Source organism: Lampetra planeri, chromosome 18, assembly GCF_965212315.1.
Source record: "Lampetra planeri chromosome 18, kcLamPlan1.2.h2, whole genome shotgun sequence".
Taxonomy (NCBI): Eukaryota; Metazoa; Chordata; class Hyperoartia; order Petromyzontiformes; family Petromyzontidae; genus Lampetra; species Lampetra planeri.
In genome coordinates, this window is record NC_136124.1 from 7620298 (window position 1) to 7640692 (window position 20395).

The 20395-nt window shown below is 46.8% G+C and overlaps 1 protein-coding gene across 2 annotated transcripts; it reads left to right on the plus strand.

Moving 5' to 3' along the window:
- The first annotated feature begins 2209 nt into the window (after positions 1-2209).
- On the plus strand, positions 2210-19526 carry LOC144723590 (transport and Golgi organization protein 1 homolog). 2 transcript variants are annotated; one of them, XM_078602445.1, is made up of 21 exons: positions 2210-2396; positions 6111-6242; positions 6524-6545; positions 7073-7161; positions 8527-8601; positions 9156-9266; positions 9429-9500; positions 9628-9732; positions 10637-10759; positions 12110-12236; positions 13041-13084; positions 13570-13599; positions 14228-14318; positions 14771-14909; positions 15460-15561; positions 15958-16018; positions 16130-16165; positions 16757-16824; positions 17126-17202; positions 17691-18161; positions 18728-19526. In XM_078602445.1, the coding sequence occupies exons 1-21, from the start codon at positions 2274-2276 to the stop codon at positions 18925-18927; spliced, it is 2298 nt and encodes a 765-aa protein (XP_078458571.1). In that variant the 5' UTR covers positions 2210-2273; the 3' UTR covers positions 18928-19526. The 2 variants fall into 2 exon arrangements, with proteins under 2 accessions (XP_078458571.1, XP_078458572.1); XM_078602446.1 differs by lacking the exon at positions 13570-13599.
- The last annotated feature ends 869 nt before the right edge of the window (positions 19527-20395 follow it).

Sequence of the window (20395 nt, forward strand, 5' to 3'; positions counted from 1 at the left end):
TTGTGATGACAGCTTGTGGCTGTAGGATTTTAATTACGGAGCCTCGTGGGCAGCAGATGGCAGTGCGTTTAAAATTAATGTCTCCTCTAGATTCGTCTCTACACAAAATATTAAAGTTATTTTTATCAAAACCCATCGGCCAAACAGTGTTCCCGAAGCGCATGGCCATTTAATCAGTATTGATTCAATTCGTGACAAAAAAAACTAGGTTTCGACATTTGATCCTTATGGTGGTACCCCGGGGTACCAAATAATAAAAATATTGCCGAGGCAATTAAATATTTTATTTCTGGGACACTTTTTTCAAGGGGTGTACACTTAACTCCGCGACTGGGGTACCAATCAATCCGAAATCAGTGCTACTCCGCGATGTTGAAACGCCAAACAGCATCAAAAATCCGTTATCGAAAATTTTTACTTTGAATCGTGCATCGTGTACAGCTCGTCGAGATAATTCGATTGCTGCATCGCCGACCATCACCATCAGACTAAAATGACTGCATCACAGACATTGTGCGAGAGCCGGGGGCTACTATGGTACTTGCCCGGGGTTCTATAGGGGTCCTATGGTAGTTCCCCGGGGTACCGCCACAATGTTCATTTGGTGTGGCATCAGCAGTCAGGCTCGCTCGACCGCTATATCTTCATCATTGGCCCCCTTCTGCAAACTATTGAAAGGACCCTTCAAAAAAACTGCAAGAGACTGTGACTTTCCTGGGTAAACGAATGTAGTAGTAATATTAACACTAATATGTTATTGCTACATCATGGGACCTCCTTTGCCAGTACCAAAATATGAGAATAGGTTTTGCCCTTTTTTCTGGCAACAGAACAGGTGTTAAGATGTTAAAACACCAAACTGAAACCTTTTACAAGGAATCATGGCTGCATTAACCACAAGACTTGTGTTCAGAATGCAAACAAAAAACGTACTGATAATATATGCATTGTCTTGGAAATTGAGTGGTCCACACCAGAGACAGCTTTCTTTTTAGCCTAGTCTCAATACGGTGTTAGACCGGAAAAAAGGGGAAAACCTATTATCTCAAGATGTTATTGGCAAAGATCATCACTAATGCTGGTGAACAATTGCCGGATATTAAAGGCAATCAAAAAATACAAATTCGTGATACTGCGTTGGCAGTGGTGTACACATCACAGACAACTCGCAATATTAACGAACCCGCAGAGGTTTAAAAAAAACATTTACTACTGAGCCAAGAATGTGTGTCCCGTGCGTGACGTCACTCCGCGTCGGCCAGCCCCCCTCATTAATAATCATGAGTGGGTGACGTCACTCCTCATGGGGGGCGAGGCGCCTCCTCCCCCCTCAACGTCAACTCACAACCCTCACTACACAGGCAGAAGGAACCCTCACGTCACGCGATCTCCGTAACGCTGTTGAGACATTGAAGTAAAAAGGACGTCGTGATGAACAAGGGATTATAACCTTCATTATTTTATTTCTATTATTATTTCTATCATTTTTATCATTTATTTTTTACCTAGGTCTTTACCGAAAAAAACTTAAGAGTATGAATCTTTGCAGTCACCAAAGCTTCAAATCTAGAATTAAAGGGATTATAACATTGCACACGAATTTATGCAATGAATATATCACGTGGCGGTCTGCTTTTCGCTTGCAAGTTTCGGATTTACTGTAATACACCCGTGCTTGGTGTATTGCGAGCAGTACAAATGTTGGGGCAGTGGAGGAAGCGAAAGGCGGGTGGGGGCGGGTGCGGCAGCGCTGGCACCCAATGCGGTTGCCCTACGACGGGGCGCGTGCAGCAGCCGCGCGGCCGGTTACCGTGGCAACCAACCGCAGCGCCACGTCATCACTCGCTCGCGCCCCCCCTTTCAATCCGCCCCCCCCCCACCGCGTGACGTGTTGCGGCCAGGACTCTCAATCGAGCGCGCGCGATCGTCGTGGGGCGGTCGCTCGGCACTCGACTCGCTCTGCCTGACGCGCGCGCACTTTGACTCGGCGGCTGGGCGAGTCCAAATAACCGCCGGGGCGGGGGGGAGGGGCGTGATGATGGGGCGGGTACATCGAATTAATGCCACGTTAATTTAGAAATATTATACATAAGAATGCAATACAGATAATGCTTATTTATAATAAATATTGCAATTGTCATTAATAATGACTCGTAAAATCTAGATCTCGACAGGCGGTCTACAACGTGCACCCCCCTCCCTCATTGTGGATTAACCTCCCCCCGCGTCTTCCACCTCGGGTGGCGCGGCCCTGCAGCGGCGACGTCACCGCCATGGCCGCCGACGCGGATCCCGGCGAGGAGCGGCCGCTCCTGGGCAACGAGGAGGAGGAGGCGGCGGCGGCGATGGGCCCCGTGGCCGCGCTCTACTTCTACTCGCTCAGCCGCGTCAAGCAGGTGCGGCAACAACCCTGCACCGCTCACGACTCGCGTCGTTGGCGAGGCCACTTGGGGGGGTGATGGTGGGGACGCCAGGGGTACGTCGATCCCGGGTGTTGGGGCTCAACAACAAACCCCAATCATTATTCTTGACCATATGGTCGGCGATGGTTGTTGTCATCATTGCGATTGGTTGATAGCGTCGCCAATATCGTGGCCATCATAATAGTACACTTGACGTAAATCAACGTTGCCGGAATGTTGGTAATTGCCAACATTGCACTCATCAGCCGCGTCATGAGTCAACATTGCCACCGTCATCATCGTGATCATCGTCCACATCACCATCATCACATTCATGATCGTCAACATCCTGGCTGGCCATCGTGATCAAAGTGTCATTGTTAGTGTCATCATCACCATTACCACCACGTTAATCGTCACAAATCACCTACATGACCATCGTCGTCACGAAAATCGCCATCCTGTCATTCAAACTCAACATCGGCATCTTCATAATCAGAATATCAATCACGTTAGATCTTCACCGTCACCATTGAGTGGTTAATCACCACCATCATCATCAACTTGGTGGGTGTCGTGAGAAACGGGGGAGCCCAGAGATAGAGGTACCTGGCTGGTTAAGAGACGGTGCCTCCTACGTACGGTGCAAAAGAAGTTCTACATACAGTAGAGATATTGCACGAGGATTGTCTGGAATTGTAATGATTGGGCTGGGCAAGGGGGGTGTGGGGCATGGTCAGGAGTGCCTTGGCATGGCGGTGTATTGAAAAAAGGGATTTGTTTACTCGTTTTTCTTGGAGCTTACGCCTTGTGCACATTGGGGGGCCTCGGCATGGACGAGGGGGGCCCTCTGTGACCGTGTGTGTATGCTGGGCTGCATTGGTGTGTCAGGGGTGTGCAGACCTTGGTCATTGCCATCTGCCAAGAGAGATTGAGGCATCCCTGAACTGTGAAGTAACAACCCACCAAGCACCGCATGCGGAGCTGAATTCATAGCTTCTGTTCCATCATTTGTGCAAGTTGGCTGAGTAATTGTAGGGACAGAAATGGAAACCCACTAGATTGTGTTTACCTAGGACAGTTATGTGGTTATCATTGAAACGGTTTTACTTAGCGGGGGTTCAACTCTCCATGTTTAGCAGCCTTCTTGCCATTTGCTCTGGCACCACGATTATTTTCGGGCACGAATGATGTTTGTAAACAAGTTGAAAGAGTGACTGAGAGGATAACGCGAGCATGATTGGCGGGAGTGTCAGACGAGAAGCAGTTGCACTCAATGTGCACGTGATTGGTCCTGAATGTTGAGTCAAGCATTGAACGTCAGATTAACGTAAGGGGTGAAGTTTAATTCCTCTTAAGACGACGTGTAACCCAAAGCACAAACAGATCTTGTAGCTAAACCCCTTTTCCTCGTCTCGGCCTTAATCTTTGTTAATGAGAACCATATCTTGATTTAAAGCTTTCGTGACCGCAGGGATTCATATTCTTGGTTCTTTCGGTAAAGTCACGTAGAAGGGAAATAATAAAATAATGCAAATATAAAACAATAACATTCTCACGACGTTTCGACTGCAACACAAGCAATCATCATCAGGTGTGAAATCCACAGCAACAAAAAAACGCCACTTTTTAAAAAAATTATTGCTGTGGATTTCACACCTGATGATGATTGCTTGTGTTGCAGTCGAAACGTCGTGATCATTTTATTGTTTTATATTTTTATTATTTCCCTTCTACGTGACTTTACCGAAAGAACCAAGAATATGAGAACCATATCGTGAACTTTAAGTCAAGGTTAGGAGCTCTCTAGATGTGTTGCTGCAGTGACACTTCCTGAGTGATTATGGGAATGTCACTAGTGCTTTGCTGACTATATGTTAAAATGTTTATTACTCTGTACTTCAGCATTGCATTTATCAACGTCTGTTAAGTATGTATGGGGGTATGATTTGCCCACAGGTTACGAGTAGCTATTGCATTTTTTTGGACGCATTTTACATTTACCAAGAGTTGCATATCAATCATTGGTAGTTCATGCCTAATATTGTATAGTGGAACCACGCCGATTGTCTTGTAGTAAGGCCTCCATGCCATCGAACCCGGTGGATTGTGTGGATTCTTTGTGTGCCTGTGGACTCCACATGTATATATGTACATGTCCAGCGCTTTCATTTGTACTCTACTCCTCAGGCTGTGTAGACTTTGAGGGTTATTTGACCAATACCTCATGTTTCTCACCGTACAGAGCCAACCGTGCTAATCGGAGGTGTGGGAATGTTGGTCAGTTCGGGTTGGTGAAGGCGCGGGGAGCATAGACATGGAATCATATAAGTACGCTACAACAGTGGATTTTTCTGCATTGTCTTTTTCCCCACCATGAAGTGCCACAACTTTTAACAACTACCTGATCTGCATGGTGGTCACCCATCGAGGTTCAAATCTGCTTAGATTCCCAGCTTACAGCGATCAGGGTCATTGCAGTGTGATTTGGTCATAGGTGCATGTCTTTGTGACTACCGTATGTCACAGCACCGCGCACTTTCTGATGTGTTCCATGCCCGTCTGGAACTCTCTTCCTTCCGATATTAGGAAGCCACTGGAGCTACGCACTTTTAAATTTAGATTAAATTTTTTTTTTTAATAACTGTTTTTTTTTGTGTTTAATTAGTTGTCTTTCCCCCGCACCTCCGATTAGGATGGTTGGCTACATACGGTGCAAAAGAAGTTCAACATAGAAACATGTATGGGTGCCACGTGTCTTTGTGAATGCCATGTGTCTATGTGATTACTGTATATTTTATGTGGATGCTGCTTATATGTACAAAGGTGTGGTTATGAATTCCGGTGTGAGCTAAACTGCCTCGCTGTTACTTAGCAGAATACATCAGGTACCAGAAATAACATGAGCAAAAATAGCCTGGGGGGGTTGTTGGTGGTATACGCACGCGCCTGTAATCGAGCACTTGGGAAACGAGAGTTGGCAGATCATGTACATTTATGAAACTCCCAAACTATACTGAGTTAGAAGTGAGTGGTTATGAGGTGGCAGTCCAGAAAGTGGGTCCGTGTACTCTACTCATCTGTGGGGAGCTTTTGAGAGTAATCCACCCGTGTCGGTGGGGTTTTATTTGGGTTTCTCCAGTTTTTCCCCCCCTGCTATTCTTGAATGCTCTTCCACAAATATGAGAATGTAGGCCCCTCATGGAAAATAATCGTGAGATTCGGTAAAGCTTCTCTGCACAAATGAATGACATTATTATTATGACATTGCCGCTGCTGTGTATGCATGAATGTTTGCTTACGTGAATGGGCGCAATTTAATTGTTATATCAAAGCTTTGCCATTCGTTGTAGCCCATAGGTATGTAAGGTTATATCGATTTATAGATTAAAGTAAATTATTTTGCTCACAATACATGTATCAAGTTGTGCATATGAGAATTGATTATTTACAATTCATGAAAATTATACACATCGTACACGAATGTTGATTTCGCCTCTTGCAGCAAACAAAGCTGAAGAAACGAGAAACAACACAAGACTGACATAATTGTTTTATTCTGAAATGGAATGGCAACCACAAATTGTGACAATTCATCAGATAGCTGCGGGGGGGGTTGAATGGTTTCATGCCTTGTCACCCGCCCCTCACAATCAAAGCGATCAGTTTGAGAACGCCGCCCTCCCGCTTCACCCCTGTGTTGGACAGACGCTGTCGGCACTCCCTCTGGGCATGGAACCGGAATCCGACCTCTATGGCTTCCCATGGGATGTCCTGCTGCTGTTCAGCCTCCTCCTCTTCCTCCTCGGCGCGGTCCACCTCTATTTCATCCGCCTACGGGTGAGCACCACTGGGAGCACAACGTGTCTTAGGTGGCCGGTGGAGAGGCCTCCTTTTCCTTATCCTCTTTATCCCCTTCTCCTCTCTTCCCCCCCCCCCGCCACCACTCCTCATCCAGCTGTGTTTTCTCAGTGCTGCCACGTGGTCCCTTCTCTCTTCAGATAGACGGACGTGGGGTCGCCTTAGAGTTTATAATTCACATGTTTTATTGATCATGTGGCGGTGAAGTGGTTTGGCTCGTTTTTTATTTTTTACCGCTGATGTTGTATTCTCTTTTTCAGATAAAAAAGAAGTTTTGTTTACGTGAGTATTTTTATTCTATTCAATAGTGATTGTTCAATTGTGCCAATAATTGTTTTTACTTTTAGAGTCCGTTTTACATTGCTTGTTCATATGAACAAAGTTGGAAAAGCTAAACTATTTTGGTGGTAATTCGGGAATTAATTCTAAATTTGGGTATCTCTTAAACTCGAACAATGCCAAAGTTTTTTTTTTAATTGAGAGCATTTTACAAGACATGCTGAGATTTAGAAATGTGATCATGCTTGTGTGTCCCTGCATTCATATGCACTCACCGTGGACCAAGCTCTGGCCAGGCGGAGCCAAGCTGTTTGCGTTTAGTATTTGCTAAACGGCGTCTCGTTTTCATCTCTTGGAAAATTGACGTCAGGAGATTATTGTTGCAAAATCTTTTGAAGAATTTCGCTCGTTGAGTTGCGTGACCTCATCTGCAGAGGGGGGGGGGGGGACATTTGTTTGGTTTGCCACGACGCATCCGTCACTTGCGGCTAAGAGCATCCTTGTCCGTGTTTAATCTGCCGCTTGTCCAGTGACGGAGGCACAGCTCGTGGATACCATCAGGAGCCATATGGAGGACAAATCCAGGATGGCCAGCGACCTCCAAAACCTCCAAGCACAGGTGGGTGTCCGCAGGAGAAGTCAGGTGGTGAGGGCGCGGCTACCCTGTGTCAGTCTGGGGCAATGCGAACCAGGGTTTGGGTTTTAGTTTGGGCAGTGCCTCGGTATCGCAGGGATCGGCGTGCTCCACACTAAGCCAGTGGAACAGTGAACGGTTTTTCTCCCACTAGAGGTAGCCACCGATAGGTTCTGCTCAGTGTTGTTATTAACAAAGGTTTGCATAGAATGTGAAGTGGACCGTAAAGTCTAGGCATGTAACAATCCACCTCAAAATGTAATTAGTGATTTATCACTACTTGGGTTACAATTCAATACAATAATCGAACCTTTTTTGACTTGTTCACACGGACCTATTTGTATTTTATGTTTTATATGGTTAGGCTTGTTCATTTTGTTTGATTTGTTTTGCTTTTGTCCTTATGGTGGCCGAGGTCACTCTTGGGATGAGACTACATCCTGGTTTCTTGAGCTCTCACCCTGTTAAATAAAATAAACTTGTACTGCTTTAATCGTTCCTTTACCTTTAAGGTACCTACGCTGTTAATCTAAGCTATAAATTGCTTAAATTGAAATTAATTAGTTTTTACGTTTGCGATTTTACGCATGTAACATAAATGTAATAATCTATTTTATTTAATGAATTGCTACGTGCCAAGTGTCCACTGCAGGAGCCAACTAATGATAGAGCAACCCCACCTGTTTGTGTGGGCTATAAGGACCCCCGTTTGTGTTTCATCTGAACCGTGCCTCGCTAGCTTAGGCTTAGTCAGCGCGTCAAGCACTCAGTCTCTTAGAATATTCAACCGGTAATGTCCACACAGTATTGTATGTACGTATGTTGAACTTCTTTTGCACCGCACATAGCCAGCTATGTTCATCGGAGGTGTGGGGGGAAGTTTATACAGAAGTGTGCAATATTATACAAAGTGAACAGTAAAGACTCTGTGATATATTTACAAGAGTAAGCCATCGTGTCTGAACTTTTTAAATAAATTACAGTTAGTGATTTTCCTCGTAAAACTTAACTATGCCTCTCACTGGAGATTATCATAATGGGCCGTCCATATGGTTAAGTCAAGAACATTTCACCAACAATTGTCAACAGCTTAACCAACCACTGTGTAAATATGTGATAAGATTGCTGTGGGAAAGAGGAGGGCTGACGCCCTGTTCAAGCCGTGGATCGGAGTCCTTGTTTATGAGCTGCGCTATAGCTGAACCCGCGCTAACGCCCCTTACCCGGGGCACTGTCGCGAGGGTTGGGGATGAGCGGTGCCGTGCTTTTCGCGTGCGCTGTGTGCGAATCCACCCTGGCTGTGGCTCTGCTGCTCAAAACATTGCTCCCTTTGCTTGGTGCCGCTCACAGCTCCAGGAGAAGGACCAGGAAATCAAGGATGCGATTCGTTTCGATTCGACCTCGGAAGAAATCGAAGAGCTCCAGGTAAGTCAATGGGACGCCTGCTTGCCGGTACATACTTCGGGCTTTGTTTTCCGCATCAATTCGGTAATTGCAGTGATGATTGTCGCTTCCGTACAGTTGTTTTAATTATATTTTATTTCATTTATTTAATTTTTTTATCTACGTGACTTTCCCAAAAAAAAACAAAGAGTATGAATCCTTGCAGTCACGATAACCTCAAATCTAGAATTATTCCTGTATACTGTAGTCTACGCTAAACTGAACTGATTTGGCAGTTGCACATCGTCTCCGGCTGCGAGGTCCGTCAGGGTGTGCCGGCCGGACTGTTTGTTGCCCTGCACGTGCTGGAGGAGGAGGCTGTCGCATAGCTTTACGTGGACTGACATCCGCTCGCACAATATAATATTAACAAACATTTATTTTTCTTGCATATTCTGGAGCTTTAACTTAATGACAGTCACGTGTAAAAGCATTTGCTAAATAAATAAATAACGTTGGGGTTAGCGGAAGTTGCTGGGGCCTCGCACGTGATCCATTGTGGGTCTTTTGTGGCGTGCGTTTGTGGTTGGGTGCAGAGTGAGCGCGACCGTCTCACCGACGCCAGAGAGAAGCTGCAGCAGGAGCTGTCCCAGGTGAAGGAAGACCTGGAAGAGGCAAGAGAGAAAGAGAAGCAATATGAGAAGGAGGTGAGGGTGCACACGTCGCACGGCGAGAGCATGCATCTTGACTGAATGTACTCAAAGAGTGATTATTGATGCTAATAAGACCGAGGAGAGGGGTTAAGTGTATGCACGTTGATAACGGTAATCGAGACAAGTGGTGTCGTAATGAAACTGTTCGTTCCGCAGTTTCTGGAGCAGACGCAAAAGGCCCAGGTGAATGAGGAGAGCACTGCTGCCATGAAGGCTCAGATTGCGCAGGTAAGCCTGAGATGTAAATATGAGTAACGCTTAATTGAGCGAGTTTGTTACGGTGATTGATGCCGCGATTGTTCACAGGGACGCTGTTGGTGGGCTGCAGCTCTAGCGAGTCTTGTGGTGTTTGCAGGCCAATGATGCGCTTGAGGAGGCCGAGAGGAAGGCTCAGGGCTTGGAGGAACGCATTTACCACATCGACGGCGAGATGAAGGCCCTGAACCAGCGCAAGCAGCAGGTCTGACTAAAGCCTTCACTCATCACACGATTGCCTCACAACTAAATTGGTTAATTTACACATTGTACATGTACAGCACTTTTGCCTGTCCACTGCTCGATGAGGTCTTTCCCGCACCCTGAGGCTCACAGGGGTCATCGTGGTTCACCACACTGGTCAGTGTGGATTGGTGAAGGTGCTGAACTTTCAATATCCGTTGCAGTAGAGTACAGTACAACAATGGATTTTGCTGCGCTGCCCTCTACTGCCCACAACGTAGCCCTGTAGCCCCTTGACATCTGTTGTATGCATGGTGGTCTCCCGTCAAAGCACTTTGCAGGCTCCAAACTGCTTATCATTCTGGGTTATTTGGTCACCTGTCCTTTACTTGTTTAACGTTCCTTACCCGTGAGCTTATAAATAAAGACGCAACTCAATAGATAACTGAATCTTGTTTTGTAGATACGGATCTCGGCTGAGCAATTATGTTTGTCCAATGCAAGTTTGAAGTTTTTTTAAACGCGAAAAAAAGTATTTAAAGTCACAGCATTCTGTCATAGCACGTGATTGATGTCACTACTTTGACCTGTTCAAAAGCTATGATGTCAGTAGAGTTGGATATCCTGGGCTGCACAGCTTTTGTATATGCTTACATGTTAGCAGATATTTTAGGTTCCATATTCTGTTAACTATTATCTATTTTTATTATCTGTCTCGTTTCTATTGTTTGTTTTAATTACAATCACCACTCTTTTTGGTTTTATTTTTTCATAGCATTTTCCTCGTTTATGTGCGGTGTTAGCTGTGTGATTGTTTATTCCGTGTTGCTATTGGTGTCCCTAAGACAGAGAAGGCGTTCACCGTAATTGACGTCCCTGTGGCTACGCACGGCCGTGTGCCGTTTGCGCGCCTTCGACTGCCCCAGGTTGAGCAGGAGAAAGCGCAGCTGATGGAGCAGATCGCCGAGCTGCAGGAGCAAATGAGCCTCATGCAGAGGAGCATCCGAGACCTCAATGAATCGGTGACCATCAAAGACAGAGAGATTGAGGTGAGGTCGCATGGCCCGACGCCTCGCACCTCGTGCATTTTGTTGGGCCCTCAGTCGTGATAGCCAGGTTGCTTTTGAAAAATAGTTAATACCTCAGTGGGCTATCTCTGGCAGGATGGGGATGGTTTAGTTTTATTTGTATGTTTTTGGTAGATTTGGTTGCCTTCTTGGCCGTGACCTTTTGCTGCCCCGGGAGGCAACTCTACAGCTCGTCACAATTGTGTGCCAACAAGATGGCCAATTTGAAATTGATTCCAGGCCTTGAAGATTCAAGATTTACAGCTGCACAGAACGACTGTTGAAATGTTAGTTTGGTTGTCATTCTATATCTGTTTACTGTTCTGTAACTTTATTTTGTGATTTTACTTTTATCAGTCTAAGAAAAATTTGCGTGAGCCAACTTACAGGAATTTATAATTTAACTTATAATTACGTTTGCGCAGTGTTTTCCATTTGAGAGTTGTTTTTGTGCTGATATCTATTTGCATCATTGCTGTACTTAATTTTACTTTTGTCATTTTGGTGACCCAGGCCACTTGAAAATGAGATTTATCCTAGACTCTTGAGTCCTCACATGATTAAACACAATTAACTTGACCTTTATGGTTATTATCAGGCAATGTAAGTAGGCACAGCTGCCAGGAGCACTTACCACAAAGTTTACTTGCCTTAAGAAACTTGTTCATGAAAGATGCAGCCAAAAAATTAACAGCTCTTATCTTGTTTGTACATATCCAGTAGGCTCTCTTGTTCTGGGCTGTTTATAAAATACAAGATTGAAGCTTCCAGAATGAAAAAAATACTTGAAGGTTATGGTCATAATAGCCATTTTAACACTATAGTGATATCACTATGATATATTTATACATGTTAATGAAATAAAACTGTGCAATGATGTTACTTTTGGGGTGACAGGGTGGTGCAGTAGTAATGCCCGTGCCTTGCAACAAAAAGGGACTGGATTCGATTTATGACTTGGGCGCCTTTCTATACGTGGAGTGTATGTTCTCCTGTCATGCATGGGTGTCCTCCCGGTTCTCTGGTTTCCTCCCCATAGCTAAAAAAACAACCCATATCAACGCTGAAATTTACCTGGAAATGTCTCAACCGGGATTACACACAGCAGCGACATCGCCTCCCTACTGTGAAAATTTAGTAGGACCGTGCTGAAAAGTCTTGACTCAATAAGGCTTTCCTGGGTTAACAAGCACAACACTAATCATTATAAATAATGGAGAGTGCCATTGAGGTGTGCTTGGCCAAAGGTTATTCCTCTTTTCTGACAGCCTGAGACACACAGTCAAGGTACTTAACATGACTATGTACTGCCTCTGCTGTTGCTGTGCACAGACTCTGAAGGAAAGCTTCCTGCAACTCAAGGAGCTGGACTCGGACTCTGAGGATGAGGGGGCCTCTGGGGAAGAGCACGCTAAAGAAAAGATGACATCTTCAAATTGCAATAACGGTGGAGTGAAAGGTTTGTCCGCAGGCTCCGTTGTCGACCACATTGCTCTAGATTTTGATAATTGGGTGCCCTTTGACGTACGGGTTTAAGAAATAAAAGATTGAGTTACCATCGCATGTTAAGGGCGCAGGAACAATTGGTTCCTTCAGGTTATTATTAAAGATATACATGTTTATTTGAAGCTTTCGTGACTGCAGGAATCCATACTCTTTGGTTCTTTCGGTAAAGTCACGTCATCAGGCAATGACGACCGCTTGTGTTGCGATCAAAACGTCGTGATTTGTTTTATTTTATTTTATTTCTAACTACGTGACTTTACCGAAAGAATCAAAGAGCATTTACATGTTTATAACGGCGTATTACTTGTAGGAGGTCATTCCGGAATAAATATATTTTTATGGAGAAGATGAACATTACTGCACACACAGGTTTCATTTTGATCTTTATTTCTTTCGATTTATTTTGTTGTTGTTTTGACTGTCAACTCTCACTTTAGTGCATTACCTCTGGTTGGATTTAAATGGCACACATTCTATTCACGTGGCTTGATCATAGTTTGACTTGAATCATTTTTCATTAACGCTTGTGCTTAACCAGTCCTCTTAATTATAATTTGTTGGTGCCCTGAGATCTGAGATTTTTAGTGATTAATGAACACAAATTGAGGATAACAATGATTATGATGAATAATTTAAATATGTTGCTATCATGGTGACATTTTCAAACAAATTTATCTGAGGCACATTCTAATGGTCGGTCCACAAAGCACGTGATGGGCAGATATTAACGTCTTATTTTTCTTTTTCTTTAAATTAGAAACAAGAAAGGACAAAGTGAAAAATCTGCTGGATGCCACCAAGGTGGGTGGGTGGATCGCTTCAACGGATGTGGCACTGGCTGCTGCATGGTGTTCGGTCAAAAGCCAGAGCTGTACGCTTTTCAAAATGATTGTGGTTATCACACTTGTTTGAACTCTTGACTGCAAAATATGTGCCTTTATTCGCCAATTTCTTGAGTCGTGTGTGTATTTGCGTCGTAATGTTTATAAATCATAATGTGCTTCTAACTCCGCTGCTGTCAGTGTGACTTGGAGAGTTGTAGAGGTTGACTTTCATGAAAAGTCCCATGCACCCCCACCCCTTGCCTGAAGACCCTGGACCCCTCAGTCGAATATGACATGGTAGGAGTCTGGAAAGGGATGGGGCTGGGGGTGTAGAGTCTCTGACCTCTCCAAGTCAAGTTGCAGGCAGGCAAGCAACAGGATCGTCTGACCCATGTATACAAAGCATGCAACCTTCCACACAAACACACATATTTATGTTAAGTGTCAATTTGTGTCTTCCAGACGGTAGAAGGTCTCATGAATGTGGCCAGAGTGAGTTGTTTGAGGTTTATTTTCTCTTGCGTCCGATGCGCTTCGCCTGCCCCCACTTCCTGTCTGCATGATCGCTCCACGGGGTTCTTGTCGTTGTGAGCCCCTCGGGACTTTGTGCTGTGACCTCGCTCCGGCGGGCGTGTTGGGAATCGTGGCATGCCGCCGTGGCTTTTGTGGGAATCTTGCACCTGGTGGCGTCACGCCCGCAGGATATTTTTTTATAGGAAGTGTGGCTTTGCAGGAGTCTGCTGGGTGGTGCTGCTGAGCATGTTTGCGAGGATCGGCACGGCCTTTGTTCTGTTCCGTGGCCTTTGTTTTGTTCTGAGGCCTTTGTTCTGCCGCTGAATGTGCATGCCCAGGCTTACACTCCCACTGTTTGTAGCCATTGGCAAACAGGAAATGGCAATAAAGTGACTGCGAAATAAAACTAACAATGAGGCAACATGTCAACTCGAACATCACCCGAATTCATTAGATTTTTGTCGCTTTTTACCATGATTCATTATTGGATGGAACGGTCACCTGCTTTTAAGGCTTTGTTTAAAAAAAAATCCTGCAGCCATTTGCTTTCTCTTCTATAAAGCTGTGTGTGCCACATACCAATCATTTGTAAAACATGTGTCTTTAGCTCAACACAAAGTTGAAGATCGCTGAAGAAGAGAAGAAAAAGACATGGGAGAAGCTCGCGTATGAGATGAAGTCACGGAAGGAAGTTGATGGTAAATCTGCGGTTGCTATTGGTTCTAAATGCAGCACACTGCAGCCATTCCGTCGAGCTTTTCAAGGGGGAATGCTTACCGTATGCCTCTCGCAAAGATTGCAGCGGCTCCACTAATCATAAACCATATTCTGGCGAAAAATAGTCAAATAAACCCCACATCTTGCATGATTTGCGGAGGCCCTCATCCAGCAGTGGACTGACACAAGGGCTATACGTGTCCATATCTTGAGCATGGTGTGATGCATGACATCGGCCCGGAATGTGTAACTAAAGTGGGTTGCTGTGAGGACGTGCATAGGCTACGGAGGTGCAACTTCTCTCTGCAGCTGAAATCTACGGGGGGTGACGGGGGGTTGTGAAGTTGATTTTCAGTTCCAAAATATCGGCCCCCACCCCTCCCCGGCCCCCCACCCTCGCCACACGACCCTAACCGGCGCTGCTGCCCTGCAGATCTGGTGAAGGGCCTACAGTCACAGAGCGAATCGATGAACAGCGAGCGGGAGGAGGCGAAGGCCGAACTGCAGCGCACAAAGCAGCAGCTGGAGATTGCCACGCAGATGTTTCACGAGAAGGAGATGGACCTGCAGAGGTGAGCCGCCTCTCCAGCTCCCGCTGGGGCCACTGCTCCCTCTGCTTTACACTAGGGACGTTTTACAGGCACGGGTGGTGAGGCCTGCACACGCTTTGCACAGCCATTCCAACGAATGTGATAACGTGGCAGCCACTAGCCGGTGGGATAATGGCATGTTGTGCTTTGGCAAATAACGTTAGTCCGTGGACGCGCAAGGACTTGGCGTGCAGTCTGAATGTCGAGTGTGCGTGGGTTTGTAAATGTGTTTATTGGAATGCAATTGCTCTGGATCGGAGGTAGGTTAATTTTATTCCTGACCTTGGCTCCCCATAAGTCTACTTGGTCTTAAATGAGTACCTGGTGCAGTATGCAAACATCAACATTGGGGAGACAAAAGTGGCTGGGTGTGGTGCTGGTCACACCTGGTCATCGTGTGCCTGTACCAGCCTTTAATATGCGCCCGCGAGCAGCACTGGCTCCCAGCAGTGTCTTTCGTGTGTGCATGCGTGTCAACACGCGTACACATGCACGCACGTACGTGTGTGTGTGTGTTCGTGTGGCCACGCAGGCGACTGATGCAGGAGGAGCTTCAGCGTGAGCAGAGGGAGCAGGCCATCTCTGCTGCAGACGAGAAGATGAAGAACGCGTTGGAGGAAGCCAGCCTCTACAGGTAAGTTTGCCACCACTGTTGGACAGCCGTGCTCGGCGGACGTCCGATCCATTTAATGCGGAGTAAATATCGTCATTGCGATTGGCTTATCCTGTAAAGCCTCTCGTCAGCAGAGTTCTGAATTGGGATGTTTGCCCACTTCATTTTTGATGAGCGTTTGCATGTAGAAGGAAACACAAGAACCTGAATATAACCGTACATGATGATAACACTCAATGGTCCGCACAGACTTGATTCCCGAACCCACTTGCTGTACTGTCTTATAGTAGTAGTCAAAATGGGTTTTGACGTTTCACTCGTCATTGTGCCGTGCCTTGTAATCTCTGGATTGCATGATATCCTCCACGTCAGACTTTACAATATATATTTACTGCATCATTTTTTCTTTTCTTTTAGAAAACAAGTTCAGGACATTAAGGAAGAACTTGAAAAAACAGAGCGCTCATACAAGACTCAGGTATGTGTTTGTCCAGTCGTTGTTGGTGCACGAGCACTCATTTTGTTGCAAACGTTCGCCGTGACAAGCGCTTGTGATGGGAGCGTCGTGTTTGTGTTTTTCTTTTTTTAGCTCTCCGCAAATGATCACAAAGCGCACAACAACTGGGTAAGTATCCTCAATACAAAAATTCCTTGTGCGTGCGCATATGCTTCTTATTTGCCGTCTTCTCTGGCTCTTTAGCAGCTGTCTCCTTAATGCACATCAAGGTCATCATGGTGTACTCCCCAGGGGAAATTAAGTGCTAAGAACCTGTCTGTTTATGACAGTTTTATTTTTATACATACATTTGCGTGTAACCCGCAGTGCTCCAGCAAATCACTACCTTATTTACTCACTTTATTGTTTAAGGTGTGATGCGTGGTGTGACTCGGGCTGCCCTGCCCGCACACTGCACCGTCCCAATCAATCCTCGTTTTAAAACCAATAATGGATGAACGATCAGACAACCGGACCGGTGCGTCGGGTGTGCTGTTTGCGGTGGGCTGTTTGTGGTGGGCTGTTTGAGGTGGGTTGCCCCCAGACTGTCTTCTCAGCCGATCGGCCGTCACGCCGCTTCGTTCGGCACATGTGGGGACACGAGACGAACGCTTTGTCTTTAAAGCATGGCGTGCGCGCGCTGCGTCCCGTGCACGCGTACTTGCGCGTCGTCGCCACACGTCAAATGTAAAGCGGTCGGTGTGATTGTTTCGTTGGCAGGTGGCGGCGCGGCAAGCTGAGCGGGAGCTGCTAAATGCCAAGAGGGAGGCGTCCAATCTCAGGCAGAGGTGAAGCGTGAAATTAAATTTCCCCGCGGCCGGCCCGTGCACAAGACGGACTTTGTGAAATGTTTATGTTTTTTCTTTTATCTCGGCCTATTCCTAACGAATTCAGTACATTTCATTTTAACAAGGTCGCCTGCAGCTGATAGCCGAAATAATTAGCCTTCGAATGCCGGAGGTTCTAGACACAACACGTGCCGCAGAGGCGGTTTCATGCTTCAGCCAAACCACTTTCCCGGCAGTGTCTCTCTCCGTTTTTCCTCGTTAATGCTTTGATTCATCATCGAGGTCCCTCTTCCTCCCACAGGGTGACAGACATGGAGTTGAGGCTCAACCAGGAGCGCCAGGGGCAGCAACCACGGGGCCCCCCCTCTGCACGCAGGGGTGAGTCGGCTGTGATAAGGCCACGCGGGGTCAGGGATCGTGGTGGACAATGCTCCTTTGTGATCATACGATATGATACAATCAGGATTTCAAAACAATACAAGGCCAACCTTATTTCAAGACACTGATGAGCATTAGATTGTAATTCGGAGTGCCTTGTGATCTGCGTGGGTTTGAGTATGGGTTTCTGGAATGGTCTGGGTCGGAGGTGAAGGGTTATGTTTTATGATGGGGATATTGGTCTACAAACATATTCTCTTCTCTCGGGCTATTCTGAATGTTGTCAGTACGATAAATTTTCACAAGGTCGCATGCATTCCACGGCCAGAATAATCGGAGTCTGCATGCCGGAGTTTGCCAGACTGTTTAGATGGTCCTGATATCCTCGTATTGTGGTGGAGAGTGGATTCGGGCATAAAAGAGGGTGCACAACTGATGTCACGTCACCGTGGTTATGTGCCCTTCACGTTGATGTCCCTGTCCCTAAGGCCCTCCAGCTCAGGAGGGATCTCTGCGCTCCTCGCCCTCCAGCAGCGGGCGTCCCTCCCCTCCGCTGGGAGTCGACGGGGCACGCAGGCCCGTCTCCTCTTCTTCCAACCAAGGATTTCAACTTCCGCTTGAAACGTCGCCCACGTCGCAGAGAGCTCCGCGTCCACCCCAGGACCTGCCGCCCGCCTTCGGCCCGGTGCCGCCGCTCATGAGCCCCACGCTGCATCACCGGCCCCCCATGCCGCAGGGCATGAACCTGGCACGAGGCTACGGGCCGTATCCGCCGGGCGGGCCCCTGCCGCCCCCGGGACCTCCGTACGGCAGCCCGGCTCCCGACCGCCACCCTGACGGGCCCTACCCTCCTTACGGAGCGGGCGGTCCACTTGGGCCACCGGGGATGTACGGTCCCCTTCCCGTGGGCCCCTACGGGCCTCCGGAGCGCTATCCAGGGCCGCCGCATGCTGCTGCTTGTGAGTGCCTTCTCAGGGAGCTTTGCCTTTACTATCGTTGTCAGTGCTGTGTAACACAAGTGAACGGGGGTCTAGAAAGGGAAATAACGTTGGGAACTAAACAATGTAAAATAATTGGCCTCAGTGGGTGGACATTGTACCAACCCAGAGACCGACACATTGTGAGGAACTTCTAAAGAGGTGCAAATGAGGGCCTAACGATTTAGGGAACTAGCACAGTGATTGTGCAAGCACATGGCGTATAGTATGAACAACTAAATTGAAAGGAATAGTGTTTTTTGTAAATGCGATGCTATTTAGTTGGAACGTTTCCAGATTAAACAACGTGGACCTGGAGAAGTAAACACAATGGAGACAATTATTGCCATTTGCTTATAATACATTCCATTGGTTGTGATTACCGGAGTTGCTGGACCACGAGTGTCTACTGCACAGCCAAGTTGCACTGTACTCTTTGTGATCACGCGTCAAGGGTGTTATGTGGTTTATCAGAGGCCAAAGCCGTTTTGCCCTTTGAGTTTTTTCTGACGCAGCTTTTTGTGCGCTCTGCGCATTTCATCCAACAGGGAGAGGCCCCCCCATCTACTCGCCCCCAAGGGGCGGTCCTCCCGGCGCCTTCCCCCCCGGCGTCGCCCCTCTCCCAACACGGCCCGACGCGCTGGCCGCCCCCGACGGCGTGAGCCGCGGCGCCCCGGACCAGGGCGCCCCGGGCAGCATGCCTCCCTCGAGCGCCGGCCCAGCCACGGCAACGCAGGCCGAGCCGTAAACGGCTTCGGCTGACGCTGCGCGCCAAAACGCTCACCGCGTCTTCGAATCTTTTCAGTACTTGCCCCTCGCTCGATCGCTCTCTCGCTCGCGTCCGCCGTGCGACGAAGCCCAAAGAACTGCCGCGTTACGTGTCCTCCCATCGCCAGACCGGGCCCTGGTACCGCGTGACACCGTATTAAAGGAACGGGCGAAGAGGGTGCACGATTGGTGTTCCACCACCGTGGGTGCGTGCCCTTCACAGTAACCAAACCGAGAGGACACCACCCATTTTGATACTGTTTCCACCATAAGTAACGTTAAGATGTTGCATATCCATCCCCTTGTTGGGAATTCCGAGGCGAGTGACCATGCGTGTCCTCGGCGTCGCCACTTCGGGCTCCTCCTGCTTTGGTATCCTGGGCTATCGCAGACCATTCACAAGTGACGAAATATTTTAGTAATTTATGCCTGAAATGTGAGCATAGTGAAATGCTTATGTACATAAATAATAACAAAAAAAGAATACATTTAAATGGATGCATCACAATAATTGGACTGCCAAAAAACCCCTAAATTTTGCGGAATCATGTATTCTAATAAAGTAATTTCTTTGAAAAAGTAGTACAGTGGCTGCTTTATTTAACACGATTGTGCTGTGTTTAACAGGCTATTGAGCTTAACATCTCATTATGTTTGTTCAGATTTTAAACGACCATTGATTGAAAGTGGGTACGTTGTACGGGAACAGAAGATGATGTTACTGACACGTCGGTCCCAAGGCTTTTTGGCAGCTTTGCACACTCAAGATGAGTCTTGGGATAGAGTGCTGGCAGTGTAAATGTACCCTGTGGTGTGCCGCTTGGGATCGTAGGATGCGCTGGTGTGCACACGGCAGTCCCCGTCACAGACACTGGGTAACGTGCGCCAGGTGGCTTTTTGAGATGGTCATTAATTTATATAATAAATTAGTTAATTTGCACAGCTTTATATTACCAACCGTTTGTTGTGTCACTGTGCTCTGATCTCGTGAGAAGACCGTTCCCATTATATTGCAATGTCCAATCGCACATCCTGCGTGGCCTGAAATGTTACACTTTGTCTGCCAGATTTTTGTATGTACCACTGCTTTTTCTACATGAATGTAAGAGAGTTGCACGAAGGCAAGATTTTGAGAGGAGTTTTGACGCTAGAATCGTTTGTGCAGCACGTAGCGATCGGTTGAAGTTGCTTTGTATTGGAAATTTAGAGAGGTAGCGCGATGGGCTGTGTCGTTTATTGAACACGTAACACACGATGAGACATCTGCGGCAGACAATTCGGAGAGTGGCACGTCACAACACGACATACAGGGAGGAATCGCTCACGGGAAAATACTCAACATCTGGTCACTACACAGGTACTCTCACGAGGCACGTGACACTACAACACAGGATTTGTAAAGTGATTTTAAATCTAGCACTTGCGAGTTTATTGAGCGTCTTCAGTTT

Coding starts and splice junctions, on each gene's coding strand:
- LOC144723590 (XM_078602445.1), top strand. CDS start 2,274: ATGGCCGCCGACGCGGATCCCGGCGAGGAGCGGCCGCTCCTGGGCAAC. Junction 10,760..12,109: donor TCAAAGACAGAGAGATTGAG/GTGAGGTCGCAT, acceptor TGCTGTGCACAG/ACTCTGAAGGAAAGCTTCCT. Junction 15,562..15,957: donor GAGGAAGCCAGCCTCTACAG/GTAAGTTTGCCA, acceptor CTTTTCTTTTAG/AAAACAAGTTCAGGACATTA.